Source organism: Pangasianodon hypophthalmus, chromosome 24 (assembly GCF_027358585.1).
Source record: "Pangasianodon hypophthalmus isolate fPanHyp1 chromosome 24, fPanHyp1.pri, whole genome shotgun sequence".
NCBI classification, from domain to species: Eukaryota; Metazoa; Chordata; class Actinopteri; order Siluriformes; family Pangasiidae; genus Pangasianodon; species Pangasianodon hypophthalmus.
Window position 1 is genome coordinate 12,521,772 of NC_069733.1, and position 15,328 is coordinate 12,537,099.

The window sequence follows — 15,328 nt, forward strand, 5'->3', positions numbered from 1 at the left end:
CACGGGGAGTCAGAAATGCTGCTTGCTGCTCTTTCAGCTCACAAATGTTGATGCTGGTACTTACTCTATAATTTTGAACCGTGTTATAATTGCTAGAGACTGCATGTCAAGATACATCACCTCATCTGCCTTTCGCGTGATTCAGAACTGTGACCATGACCCCTCTGAAGCAGGGCTGAAGGTCTACAAAAAAGCATGTAGACTGAGGTAACCATATGTGACATAGGGAAACAAAGAAACAGTGACAGTGAGCATAGGAGATGCAGTAATCAGCCTGGAGTGGACCCCTCTCTATATGACATGCATTATTGAAGGACTTGGGTGTGTCCGAGTGTTTCTGGTGTTAAGTGTGCTAATTCGGCTCCGGGTTAGGAGCGCATGTGTTTATGCAGCTGCTGAGCAGTAGGGCTCTAAGCAGTAACACACTCGTCTCCACACTCTTAATTCTCACTTTATTAGCTCTTGGTGGGAGACAAAGCGAAGCTGTTTGTTTTCTCACACCTCGCTTGAAATGTGACGCCAGGGATCAAAACTATAACAGGTACATACAGCCATGCAGTGCCCACCCAAACAGGGCTAAACAACAGTGGAAATAACTCACTGTAAGAACTTGGTTGTAAATACTGCTTGGTTGTGATATATTTACACACCAAAAACCAGATAATCAACTAATTATTGAGCTAATCATTCTAGCAATGAAAAGAGTGCATTGGGATGGGTAATTAGAGCAATGAAAGCTATACAACAATAAATCAAGGATCAAGTACATGCTTAGTACCAGTATTGAAATCATCAGAATCAGTATGTTAACAATACACTGTGCTTCAAAAGATGTGATCTTTATTATATTAATTTTATTAAGAATACAAATATTTTCAATGAGCAAAAAAGGAAACAAGGCAAAATAAATAAATAGCAGAGAATAGAAAATAAATAAGACATTTTAAATAGATTACAAATAAATAAAACACTGAAATACTTCTCTAAATTGTTTGTAAGTACATCTTATAATAAAACAGGTAACAATTAAACAATATGATTATAGCACACATTTTTTTGAGAGTTGAGAACAAAATTCTTTGTTGCACTTGTGTTTCTAAAAATAGAATCTCAATTGAGTTACAACTTGTGTTCATCAAATCTTGAATAATAGTTAGACCTTTTTCCTCACACGCTTGTTGCTGTATGTTGTATTTACATGTTAAAAAATGGATATCACTGGCTATCTTGACTAGATGAGAATATGACCTCTAGCCTAAAGGTTCCGTGAAGGCTTTAGACACAGCCCCTGGCAAGTAATGCACCAAAAAGCCTCTCTGACTGTGAGCATGTAGCAGGTTCACAAAAATACCTACTGGTTTGGTCAGTCTTGGAACGCTAACTAGCAATTCTTTCTCCTGTAGAAGGGCTGTGGAAGGTGAACAGCAGGTAAGAGTTAAACTGCTTCCACTGCATGGAGGATTAGAAAGCTGTCACTTGCTGCTGCAGCTCTTCCGCTAAAAATACACCTTAATCATGTTTGTCTCATCATCTGTTGTTCTACAGACTTGATGTTTTTCTTCTTTGCCCTGAGCAGCTAAAACTTTCTCGGGGTTTTCTTCTAATCCTTCAGGAAGAACACTGTTTGCAAGCATAAATGTTTAAGCCAGACTCTCTAAGTAATGAAGTTCACAATAAATTTTATATAAGGCTCTGTTCTAAGGCTCGGCCATCTACTGTGCTCACAAAATGTTCCACATGTGCCATTTCTGATTGAATTTGTGATTTACTGCTCTGGTGCTTTCAGTTGTGGCATCAGATGCAAAATAGTGCTGACAAATCACCTGCTTTGGTTTGACGTGTTTCCGAAATACATAGTACTTCCACACAACGAAGGCTAGTTCCTCTTTTTGTCAGCTTCTTTCCGATTCCTTCTTAATTTTTGCTGCTTTGTAAATTCCATTCATTGTAAAGATCAAATGCACAAATAATCTTATTTGGACTAGATTTTTTTTTCTCTTCAAGATTAGTCATGAAAATGATGAACGCTGTAAGTATATATCTTATATAAAACAGTTTTTAAAAAAACAATGGTCCCAAATCTCATTGATTACAGCAGCCTATGTGAAGTGACTACATGTGTAGAAAATACAAATATCAGTGCTGTCATAATATTATATTATACATAATATAACATTTAGCCCTTCACCCAAGAGCACTACTATGAACAAAACAATAAGTAAATATAGCTGCAAGCAGCAATTAAGGGGAAAAGCACCTTCTGGCCCCTCCCCTTAATGATAGAGGAAGATAAGAAACTATTGAGACCATCAGCACGAACGAGTGAAGAATCATGATTTGATGTTAAGCAGTTCAAAAAGTATGGGCAGTTTTTATTTAAATTGTGAATTATAGCACCTCTAGACTGGAATTTAGACAAAACCTCTTGGAGTCCCTTATGTCCTGGTCCTTCACTCACATTTCTGCTGAATTTTGGTCTGAAAACGTCACACTGTTGCAGAGATATGCCTTCACTACCTGTTTGGCAACTTCACTGTCAAATTCCTTTTGATCCAAAGAATTGGAGGAAAATGTAATTACCGTTATACAACGTTGCCTTGCCGCGTTATTATTGAAATTGTATGTTCAACTTTGCTCTGTTGGTGGCGCTATAGTTCTTCAGAGGTGAATATCAAACTAGCTGTGTAGGTAGCTGAGACTGGTCTCTATCACTGAGCCAAATTTCATAAAACGTGTATGAAACATTCTATGGGCTTCCCGTGCTGAAATATAATAAGAAGAAGACAAAAAAATACAATTACAAAAAGCATCAGTGCTTATCCCCTAATTTTTTTTTTCACAATAAGCTGCGCTATGCCTAAACAAAGAATATTTTCCTTTATGTGGAACACAAATAATACAAACAAACACATACAATTCAGATCAATGTCCATTAAAGAAATGTAATCACAAATATAAAAAGGTTGCATGTGCACACACTACACGACTATAATCATCAGAGTGGCAGTCAACCGAAAAAAAAAAAAAAACTGCGGCCTGTCTCAAGCACATGCGAGATGGAGGCTGCACATCATTACTGCGGAAGAACGGGCAAGACAGGGGTAAGGATGAATTATATAGTCCAGTCTTGTCAGGTTGGGAATGAGCCCACATGCTGCACAATTTGTTGTTGTTCACTGTGGTGTATTAGTGTGACCCAAACAGGATTACTTCAAGAGACAAATGACTTTAGGGCACACTGATTTAAAATAGTAGTAGTAATAATAATAATAATAATAATAATAATAATAATAATAATCAACTACTCATTTAGTTAACTGTTTTATTTTTCTCTACTTTTACTTGTGTGAACCACATTACTACTTAAAGGAAAAATGTAAACTGTTTCTAATGTTCTTAAATGTGTATACTTACTATCTTGTTTAACTGACATACAGTAACTACTGTACTGTGTAATGTAACTACGGTTCTGTGTGTTATCACTAAATGTGTAGATTAGGGCATGAAATCTGTGACCCCCTCAACTCAAAATCATCACAGATACAAATTAGTGTGATGCAGTTCCAATCAACAAATGACAAGGACACAGAGGGTCAAATGGTCATGTACGACCCAGCATCTGCAGCTCTGGTGAGGGAAATCCTGCAATCAGTCATGTGATCAATGTAATCTCTTCTCCACCACCACCATCACCACTCTTCCATTCACAGCATTGCTCACAAATCTAAACTCCACAAATCTGTTTTTCTTTCTGTCTTTTTTTTTTTTACTGTTCTATAAAACTCCCACTGTCTCTGGTTCCTATTTCAGAAATACCCACGATTACAAAAGCCAGAGAAGTTAGCATGCAAGTGATTACTGCACATACACAGAAGGAAAAAAAAAGCCTTTCTCTGGTGCACACACTAAGAACACACTCATTTTTATTCATGAGTGAGTCCAGGAAACTTGCTAGACTTGCTTTGCATCACTCATGGCTCAACTCCACATGCACGTCCATCATGCTCAGATAGAAAGCTACAGAAGCAATTTCCTAGACTGGAGAATGACAAGAGTGCAGAGGTGTCAGGGAGATGAGATATGATGTGCTAGGACCTGATGACCTGACAGTGTGTTCACCTCTGCTCTGCCCTGCTGTGAAAGCTTCACAGTGTCATGATGTGACAAGACGCAAGCGGCAGCACTTTGTAGCATGTGATAAAGAGGAAGGAGGAAGGGGGGGCAAAATGGTGCTATTTATGGTGTATAGATAGTATTCAAATAATGTCACAGCTCTAGCCACAGTTATATTGTTAATGAGCCAGACAAAATAGTTTCTCCAATGTCACAAAAAGGATTGTAAAATAATAATAAAAATAAAATAGTAATAATAACATGCTGGCATTATACATGTCATGGCAACATCATATCTGGACTTGTGTTAATGTACATATTGATGCTTCAGTAGACCTGATGCTCAAATGTAGACCTGAAGTTGCTGTAAAGCACTACATGACCATTCTATAAGCCACCTGGTTTGAATGTCATTTGATGTATAGTTTAATCTAAATTGAATTGTAGTGCCCATGGAAAATCTCTAAAGATGTAGTGGCTCACACTAGTATTTTTTTTATCATGTTATATTGCAAAATATTATTATCAAAGTTATGCTCCCTGGGTTTACTCTAAATCTCAATAAATCAAAAATCTTTAAATAACATAAACCTAATGTTCTGTTGGTGGAGATTTAAGTTATAAAAAGCTCTACCTCTCTAATAAATAGACAAAATAAATAATGTTTATGAAGTTATCACTGTGCTGAGGGTGTCTGTGGAACTTATTGTACTGTTAAAGGAGTCCCTGGCAGCAAAACGTTTAAGAACCTTTGATTTAGAACTTCTAATAGATGTGACTGTTAATCATAAACTATTGGGTGACTTGTAGACCTTACCTTTACCATTTGGTAATCTAAATATATGCACGCAGATAAACTGGAATGGAATGATGAACAAACATGCTGTCTAAGCAGATTAGTAAAGGAGACAGCCCCCTTGTGGCTGATTGGGTTTATACAGAAAAAGTTTGGTGCTCATGCAAATCAGCAGCGTATTACCAAAAGCATAAATTCCACACGCTAAAGCACAGTGGCAATAAGATAGAGAAAGAGAACTCACAAGAGGAAAGCTAAATTCAATCTCTTTGGCAACCTCCTTTTTTATACCACTAAACATTTTACTTTCCCCTCCACCCAAGATCAAGATCCTCTCTGATTAGCTTGCTGTGAAAGAGTGACACATCCCTCTTCTGATACCTACAGCCTGATGATTATCCATTTTCAAACACAGGAAACTATGGCCTGAGCTTTGATTCCTGAATAATGAGAAAAAAAGAAGACTGACAGCTGGCATCAAGAAGAGGACTCTGTCAAGATTACACTGTAAAGACAAACCAGAGTGACTGTACAGTATAATTAGTTATTCTTTCTACTTTCTACCTTTACTTTTCAGACTTGCTCAATTACCAAAAGACATTTAATATTACTATCATACTACCCTGAATTCACTAACATGAAAATTGCTTCAGATAAGATACTAAAAGTCAATTAACAGCTTTAAAAGGGGGCAAAATGAGATAAGAGCTCCAAAGGCCTTTCATCTGAAAATTTCAGTGAAACCAGACCTCTGAATGTTGCATGAAATACCCAACAGATTACACTTGGAAACAGCTGCGTAGCACATAGGATAAGAATGATAGCCCTACACTCACCGGCCACTTCAATAGGAACAACTGTACCTCTGCCCATTCATGCTATTATCCAAACAGCCAATCACGTAGCAGCAGCGCAATGTAGGAAAGGCAGGTCAAGAGCTTCAGTTAATGTTCACATTAAACATCACATTGGGGGAAAATGTGATCTCAACAACTTTGACTGTGGGTTGGTTTGAGTATTTCAGAAACTGCTCCTGGCATTTTCACACACAACAGTCTCTAGAGTTTACACAAAAAACATCCAGGCAGAAATGCCTTGTTGATGAGAGAGATCAGAGTAAAATGGTCAGACAGATTCGAGCTGACAGGAAGCTTATGGTCATGCAAATAAGCACCCATGGTGAGCAGAAAAGCATCTGAGAATGCACAACATGCCAGTCCTTGTGGTGGATGGCTACAACAGGAGAAGACCAGATCTGAGACTACAGTGGGCACAGATTCACTTAAACTGGACACTTGAAGATTTCACCTCGTCTTTTTCCAATCTTCAACTCTCTCTCTCTCTCTCTCTCTCTCTCTCTCTCTCTCTGTCTCTCTCTCTCTCTCTCTCTATATATATATATATATAGAGAGAGAGTATTGTGCTGCTGCTAATATTAATATTCTAGTGTTATCTGTACATAAATATTTACAAGCATTCAAGCATGTGTTAATCTGGACAATAACTTGAAATATTTGAATAATTTGCAATGGCACTCTCTTATCAGACACAGTATTCTATATATTCCGTCAGATTATGTTCCCCATGAAATTATTTAAAGTGAACCTAATCAATCATATCCAGATTCTTACACTCAACTGTTTGATTCATATACTCATTTTATTTCTAAACTTTAGAACTTTGGTATAATGAAATTATAAAAATATTGAGAAAATGCTGTATAGTACCACAATGTTATAGCTTTTTGAGTAGCTTGCTCAAGTATTAGGGTGAAAGAGTCTGATAATGTATTAACGTAATCACCCAAAATTCAATTACAGACTGTAATATTTTGGTTGAACCTAACATTAAAAGTCTTGCACTCAATATATTAAAGGTCATTTGCAACCAATCATGTGCCAGCAGTGCATTTCTTTATTCAGCAGGCTGCTTTTATTCTCTGGAGGTCTCTGTTCAGTGTGAAAATTCATGATTCATGGCTACAAAAAGATTATGATAATCAGAAAGCAGGCAAAGTCAAATGAAACTCCGCAACACCTTCTATAATAGAAAAGTTCTGTATATACCATCTGCTTTAAGTCCTCTCCTTACATGCTTGTACAAGATGCCAATCCGGATACCAATAGGTGTTTCTAAAAACATTTTTGCTAGCAATCACATAACCAAAAATAGTGGAAGAACTGCAAAGTGATAAGATCAGTTTCCCGTGACATGGCATGTGTTATCTAGGTGGTTCTCACCACCCCTAGTAGTTAGGAGTGATAAAATAACAACTAGTTACATATGTACCTGTGGTTCTCTGAATCCTGAGTAAGCTCCAGGGTTCCTTGTCTTTCAGAATTCAGTTAGAGCACAGCGATAAGGTTCAAGGAGCAAACGGCTGTATGATAGTGGTATTTTTCACACTAGTAGCTAGTGCAGCTAGTTAGTGCAGCTAGTGTTTTGTTCTAAAGAATCGAATAGTCCTGTAGTCCTACTGCACAAGAGTTTAAGCTAGTCAGAGATATACAAAAAGAACAGAATTGTACAAATGCTTCAAGGTTTTCTTAAAAAGCATAAAAACGATGCTAGATATTCTATTGCTAGATATAAGAAATTATGATCAATCTGACGATGAGCTCAGACAAAGCTTCAGATCAGGTTTTGGAGATTTTAGCCCCAGGAAATTTTCTCATAAAACATTGTCCATAAGAACAGGCCCATTAAGGCGTGGCACATGATGCTCCCCAAAAATTACAGATTATAAATCACAGGGACTTCAGAGTATATAACATTTAAATTATTAGTAAAAAAGTATTTTCAGTTTACAATATGTGAAATATCACAACGGTAACTAATTCAACTCACAATAAAATTCTCATTATCATACCACTTATCTAATGTCCAATTCACTGTTTTTATTTTACATGGTTTTATATAATGATCTTTTTTATTAAATAATTTTTTCTTTAATTTTTCTTATGTCTGTCTACTTTGCATGTTATGAATGATAGATGATGAGCAACAGAACATGGTGGTAATTGTTTTTGTGTATGAACTCAATATTTACTTCACCTTCATATTTTACCACCATAACCCACCCCAAATTAATGTATTTTTTATTTATTTTTAAATTTAGTTACTTACCACAATTAGAGTCAGCCCCAATCCAATAACCAAGATCAATATCCACAAAATAAAAAAAGAATAAATTTGATCTGAAATGAAAACAGGAATTCAATTTGGAAAGATTAAATTATTTTATAATATACGCACATATATATATATATATATATATAGAGAGAGAGAGAGAGAGAGAGAGAGAGAGGGAGAATGGGTCGATCAGTTCAGCCGATACTCAACGTTTCAGTGTCAGGATCAGTTATAGAAAAGAAAAAGAAAAAGTGGTATTGTGCCATCTCTACCCACAATCCAATAACAGAACAAAAGTGTTTATGTGTATTATATGTATTATATTCAAGCATGAGTGGAAAACATGTAGAAATGCCACTAAACAAATGATAAAGTACAGGAATAAAGGACAGAATGATAAAGAGGATTAGAAATATTCCTCTTTATGTGTATGAGTGTGTGTGTCGATGATGCAGAACAGACCCCTGGTGGGTGCCAAACGAAAGACTGCAGGGTGTTAATGAGGACAGAACCAAAGCCAAAGCCATATCCAAACTCTACACGGGCCTGCTGTTCTGCCCTGCATCCATCTATCAGCAGTGTCCAATCCACTGCTGATGTGATAAAAGATGCAGGCACATTCAACATTATTAGGTCAGGAGGTTTGACAAGTGCTTTATCATGATCAACAGATTAAACAAAAATTAATCTTTGTGGTACCTCAATCTGGGTTTGATGAAGTATTTAAAAGAGTAATGGGGGCATGAAACATGGCAAGAATAGTTGAAAACCTCTCAACAGTAAAGGTTAATAACACCGTGTGTAAAGTGATCAGACTCATTTATCAGATTAGAATTAACTGTCAGAGAGAGATAAGGAGAGACAGAAAGAGTGAGAGGAGGGCATGTTTCCATGCTTAAAATTTGTGAAATATTTCAAAGTCAAAAATATATTCTACAGACCAATCAGCTATTTGTGACTGTAAGTAACAGTCAAGGTGATCACTGCTGTAGAAGTACTGACATGTTCAGTAAATACTGTATCAAAATATCAGGTATTATACTATACCAAAGGAGAAAGTAATAGAGAGATACTGAACAGTCCATAAGGAGAGGCAGGCATAGCAGATTCACAGGGATCCGCCTTGTACACATCCAGCTGGAATTTTCTCTTATATAACATCCCAATCTCTCTGCAAATATGTGCAGCAATTAATTTTTTTACTCACTTTAGCCATGGTCAGGGATGGATTAGGACCATCAGCATCACACTGACATGATTTAATACTGGCAGCTACAGCTCTCTGAATTGGTTGATGAAAGGTCTCATCCAGGGGATTATGGGAAAAACAGAGTAGACCAGGGCCAGAACCGAACATGAACACACAAACAAGACGAGAGTGCAGCATAACACTCAAACCCACAGCTGAGATGGGATGAAGATCGTTCCTCACGTGGTAGCATAATATGAAATGAATTATGAAATGAAAGCAATGTTAGTTGTGATGTGGACCTATGATTTAAGCTTCTGAAAAAAAAAAAGCCAAGCTAGAGTCTAGGTTCAATCCTGAGCTCAGGTTACTGCCTGTGTGGAGTTTCACATGTTCTCCCTGTGTTTGTGTAGGTTTCCTTGGGGGTTTTCTGGTTTCTTCCCACCTCCCAAAAACACGCTAGTAGGTGGACTGGCTGTGAAATGTCCATAGGTGTGTGTGTGTGTGTGTGTGTGTATGCCAGTAAGCACTGGTGTCCTATCCAGTGTGTATTCCTGTCTCATGCTCAGTGTTCTTGGGATAGGCTTAGGATAGATGAATGAATGAATGAATGAATAACAGCTAGTTTCTCTGCAAATGATCCCAGCAAACAAATTCCCGGTTCTCAGGGAAGAGAGGTGAGAAATGCTCAGCGCAGGTGAGGTGACACACCAGCCCAAATACTGACCAGCTTCTTAATGCAGTGCTGAGTACTCACTGTGAACATTTCATTATAACACACTTATAACGTTTGTCTTGAGAGATAAGAATCAGTGTCCAGTTAACAGTCTCCATATTTCAGCGCGCGACATGCTAACTTGGTTAGCTAACGTTGCCTCAGTTAATTATAGCCTAAAGCTACGGTTTTATTTGCTCTTACCTCAAACATAGGAGAGGTGTCTTTTTCTGGCAGAGTACACGCCAGCAATTCTGCGAGAAACTTGGCCATAAAAGTGTGTGTGTGTGTGTGTGTGTGTGTGTGTGTTAATTCTCTGCGTCCCGAAGCTGACAGGTAGTCTTTGGTTTCTCCGCCGGTTCTCTGTAGTTTCTCTGAAGATTAATTCTTTGTACACCGACTGTGTTCAGTATCAGCAGCATCCCCCTCCCCATATAAAAATATACAAACACACGGAATAAAACCGTTTGTGAAGAGGTCCGTTAAGCTCGAGCCGCTCGCGGACAAAAGCCGTTTGAATAAACCGTTAGAGTGAGCGCGTGCAGCTCTGCGTGTGTGCGCGCGCACGGGCGCGCGAGGAGGGGGCGGGGCCAGAGACACTAAAGTCACTAGAGTCATCTCTGAGGAAAAAAAATAACAGACATACAGTACAACAATAAGAGTCTGAGCTTCTTGCGTTACCCCACTTGTCTTACTGCAGTTTGCAACATCAAACTCTACTGTGTATTTCACAAAACTAATCTTTTGTTCCACCTCCTTAAGTTCACACTGATAGCATGGAAGTGCTATTACCATAACACAGCTAACACCAGAACTCAGTGGTCCAGTTCTTTACATCTTAAAGGAAAACTCCACCCTGAAACATATTAAATATGTTTATATTCAATATTTATGCTGTACTTAGTGATTCTGGTAATAATTTGTTGGTTGATGCTGTATTTCCATTATTCCTGTGAGAACTTATTGGTTGTCTGTCTCGCTGAGGTCACAGGGGGATGTTGCTCGTGCAGTTACAATGGTGCCAGCTCAGAAAGGGGAAAAAAAACAGGCAATAGCTTCTTTTCTCACTCATCAACATTCAGTGTCATATTAACAAGAAATCCAACATAGAAATACACTCCAACACAGCTATACGGCACAGTTGCACTGAGTTATGGCAGAGACTCGGCTCGGATAGTTACGAGATGACAAGCACAACGGCATTGACGGTGGGATTATCATAAAAGTTGAAGCTTTGGAACCTGATCTGTTTGAGCAGAGTGTACAGATGAAGAAGTGAGAGAGCTGGACTGATTAAAGCACTAAAGCACTGCTGCACGAGAGCTAATTCCCACTGATGCCACTATCAGCAGGTAGCACAACAGCATTGTCGGTAATGTAGGAAACCTTTAACCAGACTGAAAAGAGACCAACATGAGACAAAGATTAAACTAAAAAAAGTCAACTCAGAATTTCATTCCAAAATAAATCTTGGACACCACAGAAGATCACATATTAATTATTAAGATAAATGTGCAAGTTGTTCATGGTGGATTTTCCAAGCAAAAGTAGAGTATCAGGATGAATAAGGCAGGTCCTGAGCTGCCACAGGAGTAGAATTGTGTGTTGTTGTTTTTTTTATGAATAACCTAATTATCTCTTGCCAATATTTTAACACTCCTCTAAATCATCTCATGGGTTTCAGTCTTTTGACACTGATCCTGGCGCATGAGTAAAGTAACTACTTGTGTAGTAAAATGATAACTAACTATAGCATTCAGCAATATCCATGAGTCAAAAAAGAATATTCACCCTTATTGTTCAAACCATTTGTAATGTTGCACTGATCAAGTGCTGGTTCAGAATCGCATGTGTGCGTGTTTTTTTAAGTGTCTGCTTTGGATGTGTGCATTCATAATGCATTACTATGGCTGGGGAAGGTGTACTAACAACCCTTAACTGGCACATAATTACAGTGCCTTTTTAAATTTTTAAACAATAATTATATCCCAGAATCAGTGCTAGATACTAAACATTCTCCAATGTATGCAGGAAAATCTGACTATGCATAGCTGTAAATGAAAACTTTACAAAGCTAGAGCGAAAATGAGATGCACTGTAGATGCTAATTTCTGTGCATGTGAATATGTTTGCCAGAGACACTGGTGATTGGGCTTATTTACTCTCAAAGCATCACTTTTTTATTCAATTCCCTATTCACACCTTATCACCAGAGTAAGGTCCATCTTGTATGTATCATGACCTTTCATGATCCCATCTCATCTTGGCACACAGATGGGCAGAGATGGTCTGATGGCATAATCTGTTTTATGGGTTATGGCTTTACGGATTACCCTTCCATTCTTGGTTTTCTAATAAATAGCACAGACCCATGGGGAATTTGCACTGCTGTTATTTTGCTATTTCAGTTAGGGATTGAAAAAAATCTGTTGCTGTCATGAGCAGAAATGTGGTTTAGTGGTTAAGGCCCTGAGTTACTGATTAGAAGGATGTGGGTTCAAGCTCCAGCACCAACAAGCTGCCACTGTTGGGCCCTTGAGCAAGGCCCTTAACTCCTCTACGTGCCCTTGAGCAAGGTTCTTAACTCTATGTGCTCCAGGGGTGCTGTAATATGGCTGACCCAAACTTCCTAACAAGCCAGTATATGTGAATTAAAGAAATTCACTGTAATGTATACGTGACAAATAAATGGAGAGCTTGGAGAAAGGAAGGAAATCCAAACAATGATTGTCTAAAAAAAATTAGCAGATACTTTTATCTAGAGCAACTTACAAAGTATACAAGCAATTGAAGGCATAGTGATACAAATCATCTAGCAAACCTGCAAAGACAAAGCAAACTTGAAGGTTAAAAGGCAAATATAATTTGTGCAAGTGTTAAAGTGGTCTAGCTGTTAGCATAAGACAATTTCAAGCCTAAGTACTTAATACAAAAGGCAATCAGTAGTGAAAGGACAGTTTCAAGCCTAAGTGTATAAATAATAGAAACCTAAGTGAATAAGTAATAGAAAAGGCAATTAGTGCCTAGACAGCAACATGTTTTTTTCTAGATACTACACAACCATTTTGGCATTGTGCTGCAATTGTAAAATACAATCCACATAGCTCTGAGATATTTTTCTAATGAGGTTTTTTGATTGCCAAATAGGAGTTCAAAAACAATTTGCCAAGATAACACAGTTCTGATCAGTATCTTCAATATCTCATCAGTGGTGGTCCTGTGGTTGTCGCTTTCCATTGATGGATGGGGTGGAGGAGGCTGACAATGTGCGGTGAGAGGCAGGACACGTGCATAAATAGTATATGCTTTATCGGGACAAATCCATGAACCACAATCAGTGTCCATAGCAAGGATCATAAAACAGGTGGGTTGAGTTAAATATGGATAATCAATAATCAATGGTGAAACAGAAAATAGATCAAAACCAGGATATGCAATGACATAAAATTTGGAAAACAAGGCTTGGACTTAAAGTAACAATTTGCACGATACTATCGGCAAGACTTCACATCAAACTATGACACACAGAGGATAAAAGAAGGCACATTAATCGAGAACCAAACACAGAATAGGTGACCACAATAGGGTAACAGATCAATGACAGGATTGTGACAGAGAAAGGGCTAGAACAGAAAACAAAAACATAGGAATGGCAACACAAAGGGAGAGACTGTGACAGGTCAGTTTACCTAATAAGCTGGCAGCAAAGTGAAGTATACTCTTTTTATTACTCAAAGTCTCAAAATTAGCCCCAAAAATTCAAATATTTTAATACAGCATTATTTTATTGTACCTCTTACAAACATAACGAATAGAGCTGAAGTAGGTGTAGGTAATACAGTCCCTGCAATAAAAAAATAAATGTCAGATCGAATGTGTTCTCTACCTGAATCTGCAAGCAGAGCTCACACTGACATCCCTGTGTTTCAGTAGGGTTTGGTTAGGGACTGACCTGATTGAGAAAGGTGTGCCACAGCTTTTCATGTGCAGGTGGCCTGCTGTCCCACCAGCTGCCGCACTCTAATTACACACATACACACACACACACATCTCCACTTGTAAAGCTTTAGCATAGACAGAATAAACTGCTGGACTACCAAGTATGAACGATAAAACAGTTGGCAAAATATTCTGGATGGTGCTATATCACACTGCTTTCAGTGTTTTCAATAAAGACAGCATGAGATGAGTTCCATATTGTGCCCTGAAGTTGTTCCATATGGTTTCGCAGTGGTGGGGTGCTGGGTACCAGGCTTCAAGACATCACAGAGTGATCACCTGCTGGGAAATCTCTTTAGGGAAAGAACGAGAAAGCGGAAGAACAGGAAGTAAAAGATGGTTTGGGGATTTTTTTTTATGCATGAAGTCAAGTGCACATAGCACATGACATGTGGTCAAGTGCACATAGCACCACAAACTAGTCAAGTGTAATATTATAGACATAAGCCCAGCTACTCATTTGTTCTTCAATTTGTTCTACATCTTGTGCATACAGCTCGTTCTATTCTTCCTCTGTGGTCATGAACAAAACTGGCATCCATTCAGGGTCATAAAGCCCAGAGAAACGAGGCCACGCTGCATCAGGAGCCCTCCCTGATTTATCCTCCCGGCAGCTAACAGAGTCAGGACCAGCCCATTAGTAAATGAGCCCTAACTCACTGTGACAGTCATAGTCTCCCTCTTGGCTCTCTTTGGGATGGAGCAAAGCAGTTGGGAGGCTCTTAGATTTGGGAAAGTGTTCTTACATGGCAAAGTCTACTTATGGGTTGCTGGCTGCTTCAGAGGGGCAGGTGGCTGAAAAGGCTGTGTTGTAGTGTGTCATCTTTGTGTGGGTGGTAAAGTGGGGTAATTGAAGTTTCATGTAGCCCTGTTTTTACTTTTATATATTTTTTTCCATAAGTGATTTTTGCTATTTCTTTATTTTCACGAGTGCATGAGCTCACGTGGGCTGTGTGTGTGTGTAAATGGTGGAAATGTTACGGAGGTGGGGCTGCCAGAAAATAAGGGTAAAAAAAACATCATTAATATTAATAGAGTGAGAAAAAAAACCCTGCACTCCAAACCTCAGACTAAAATAACTTGCACACACAGCAGCTAGCATCTGCACTGCACCTCCTTTTAATTTAATAATTTAACAACTCAGGATCCTAATCATCTGCATCTACTATTTTCACCCTGTTATTTAATGTAGTACACTACACAAAACAAGTTGTATTTTTGCTCTGTGAATGTCACTTTGGTCAAGTATTGCTGTAATACTTCACGTGACCAGTATGTCATAAACATATGGATGTCATATGATGTCCAAAGTACACAGACTAATAAATTGACGTGACAAGCAGTTGTTTCTTACATCACTGGATAAATGAAGAAATAACACACT

General features: G+C 38.2%; 1 protein-coding gene across 1 annotated transcript in view; it reads right to left on the reverse strand.

Annotated features, from left to right (window-relative positions):
* rasgef1ba (RasGEF domain family, member 1Ba) overlaps positions 1-10,433 on the reverse strand; it is a 60,979-nt gene extending 50,546 nt beyond the window's left edge. Inside the window, exon 1 of the mRNA XM_034299119.2 lies at positions 10,150-10,433. Coding sequence (XP_034155010.1) covers positions 10,150-10,218 — 69 coding nt within the window. The 5' untranslated portion in view covers positions 10,219-10,433. The remainder of the gene's footprint in view (positions 1-10,149) is intronic.
* Positions 10,434-15,328: the final 4,895 nt, after the last annotated feature.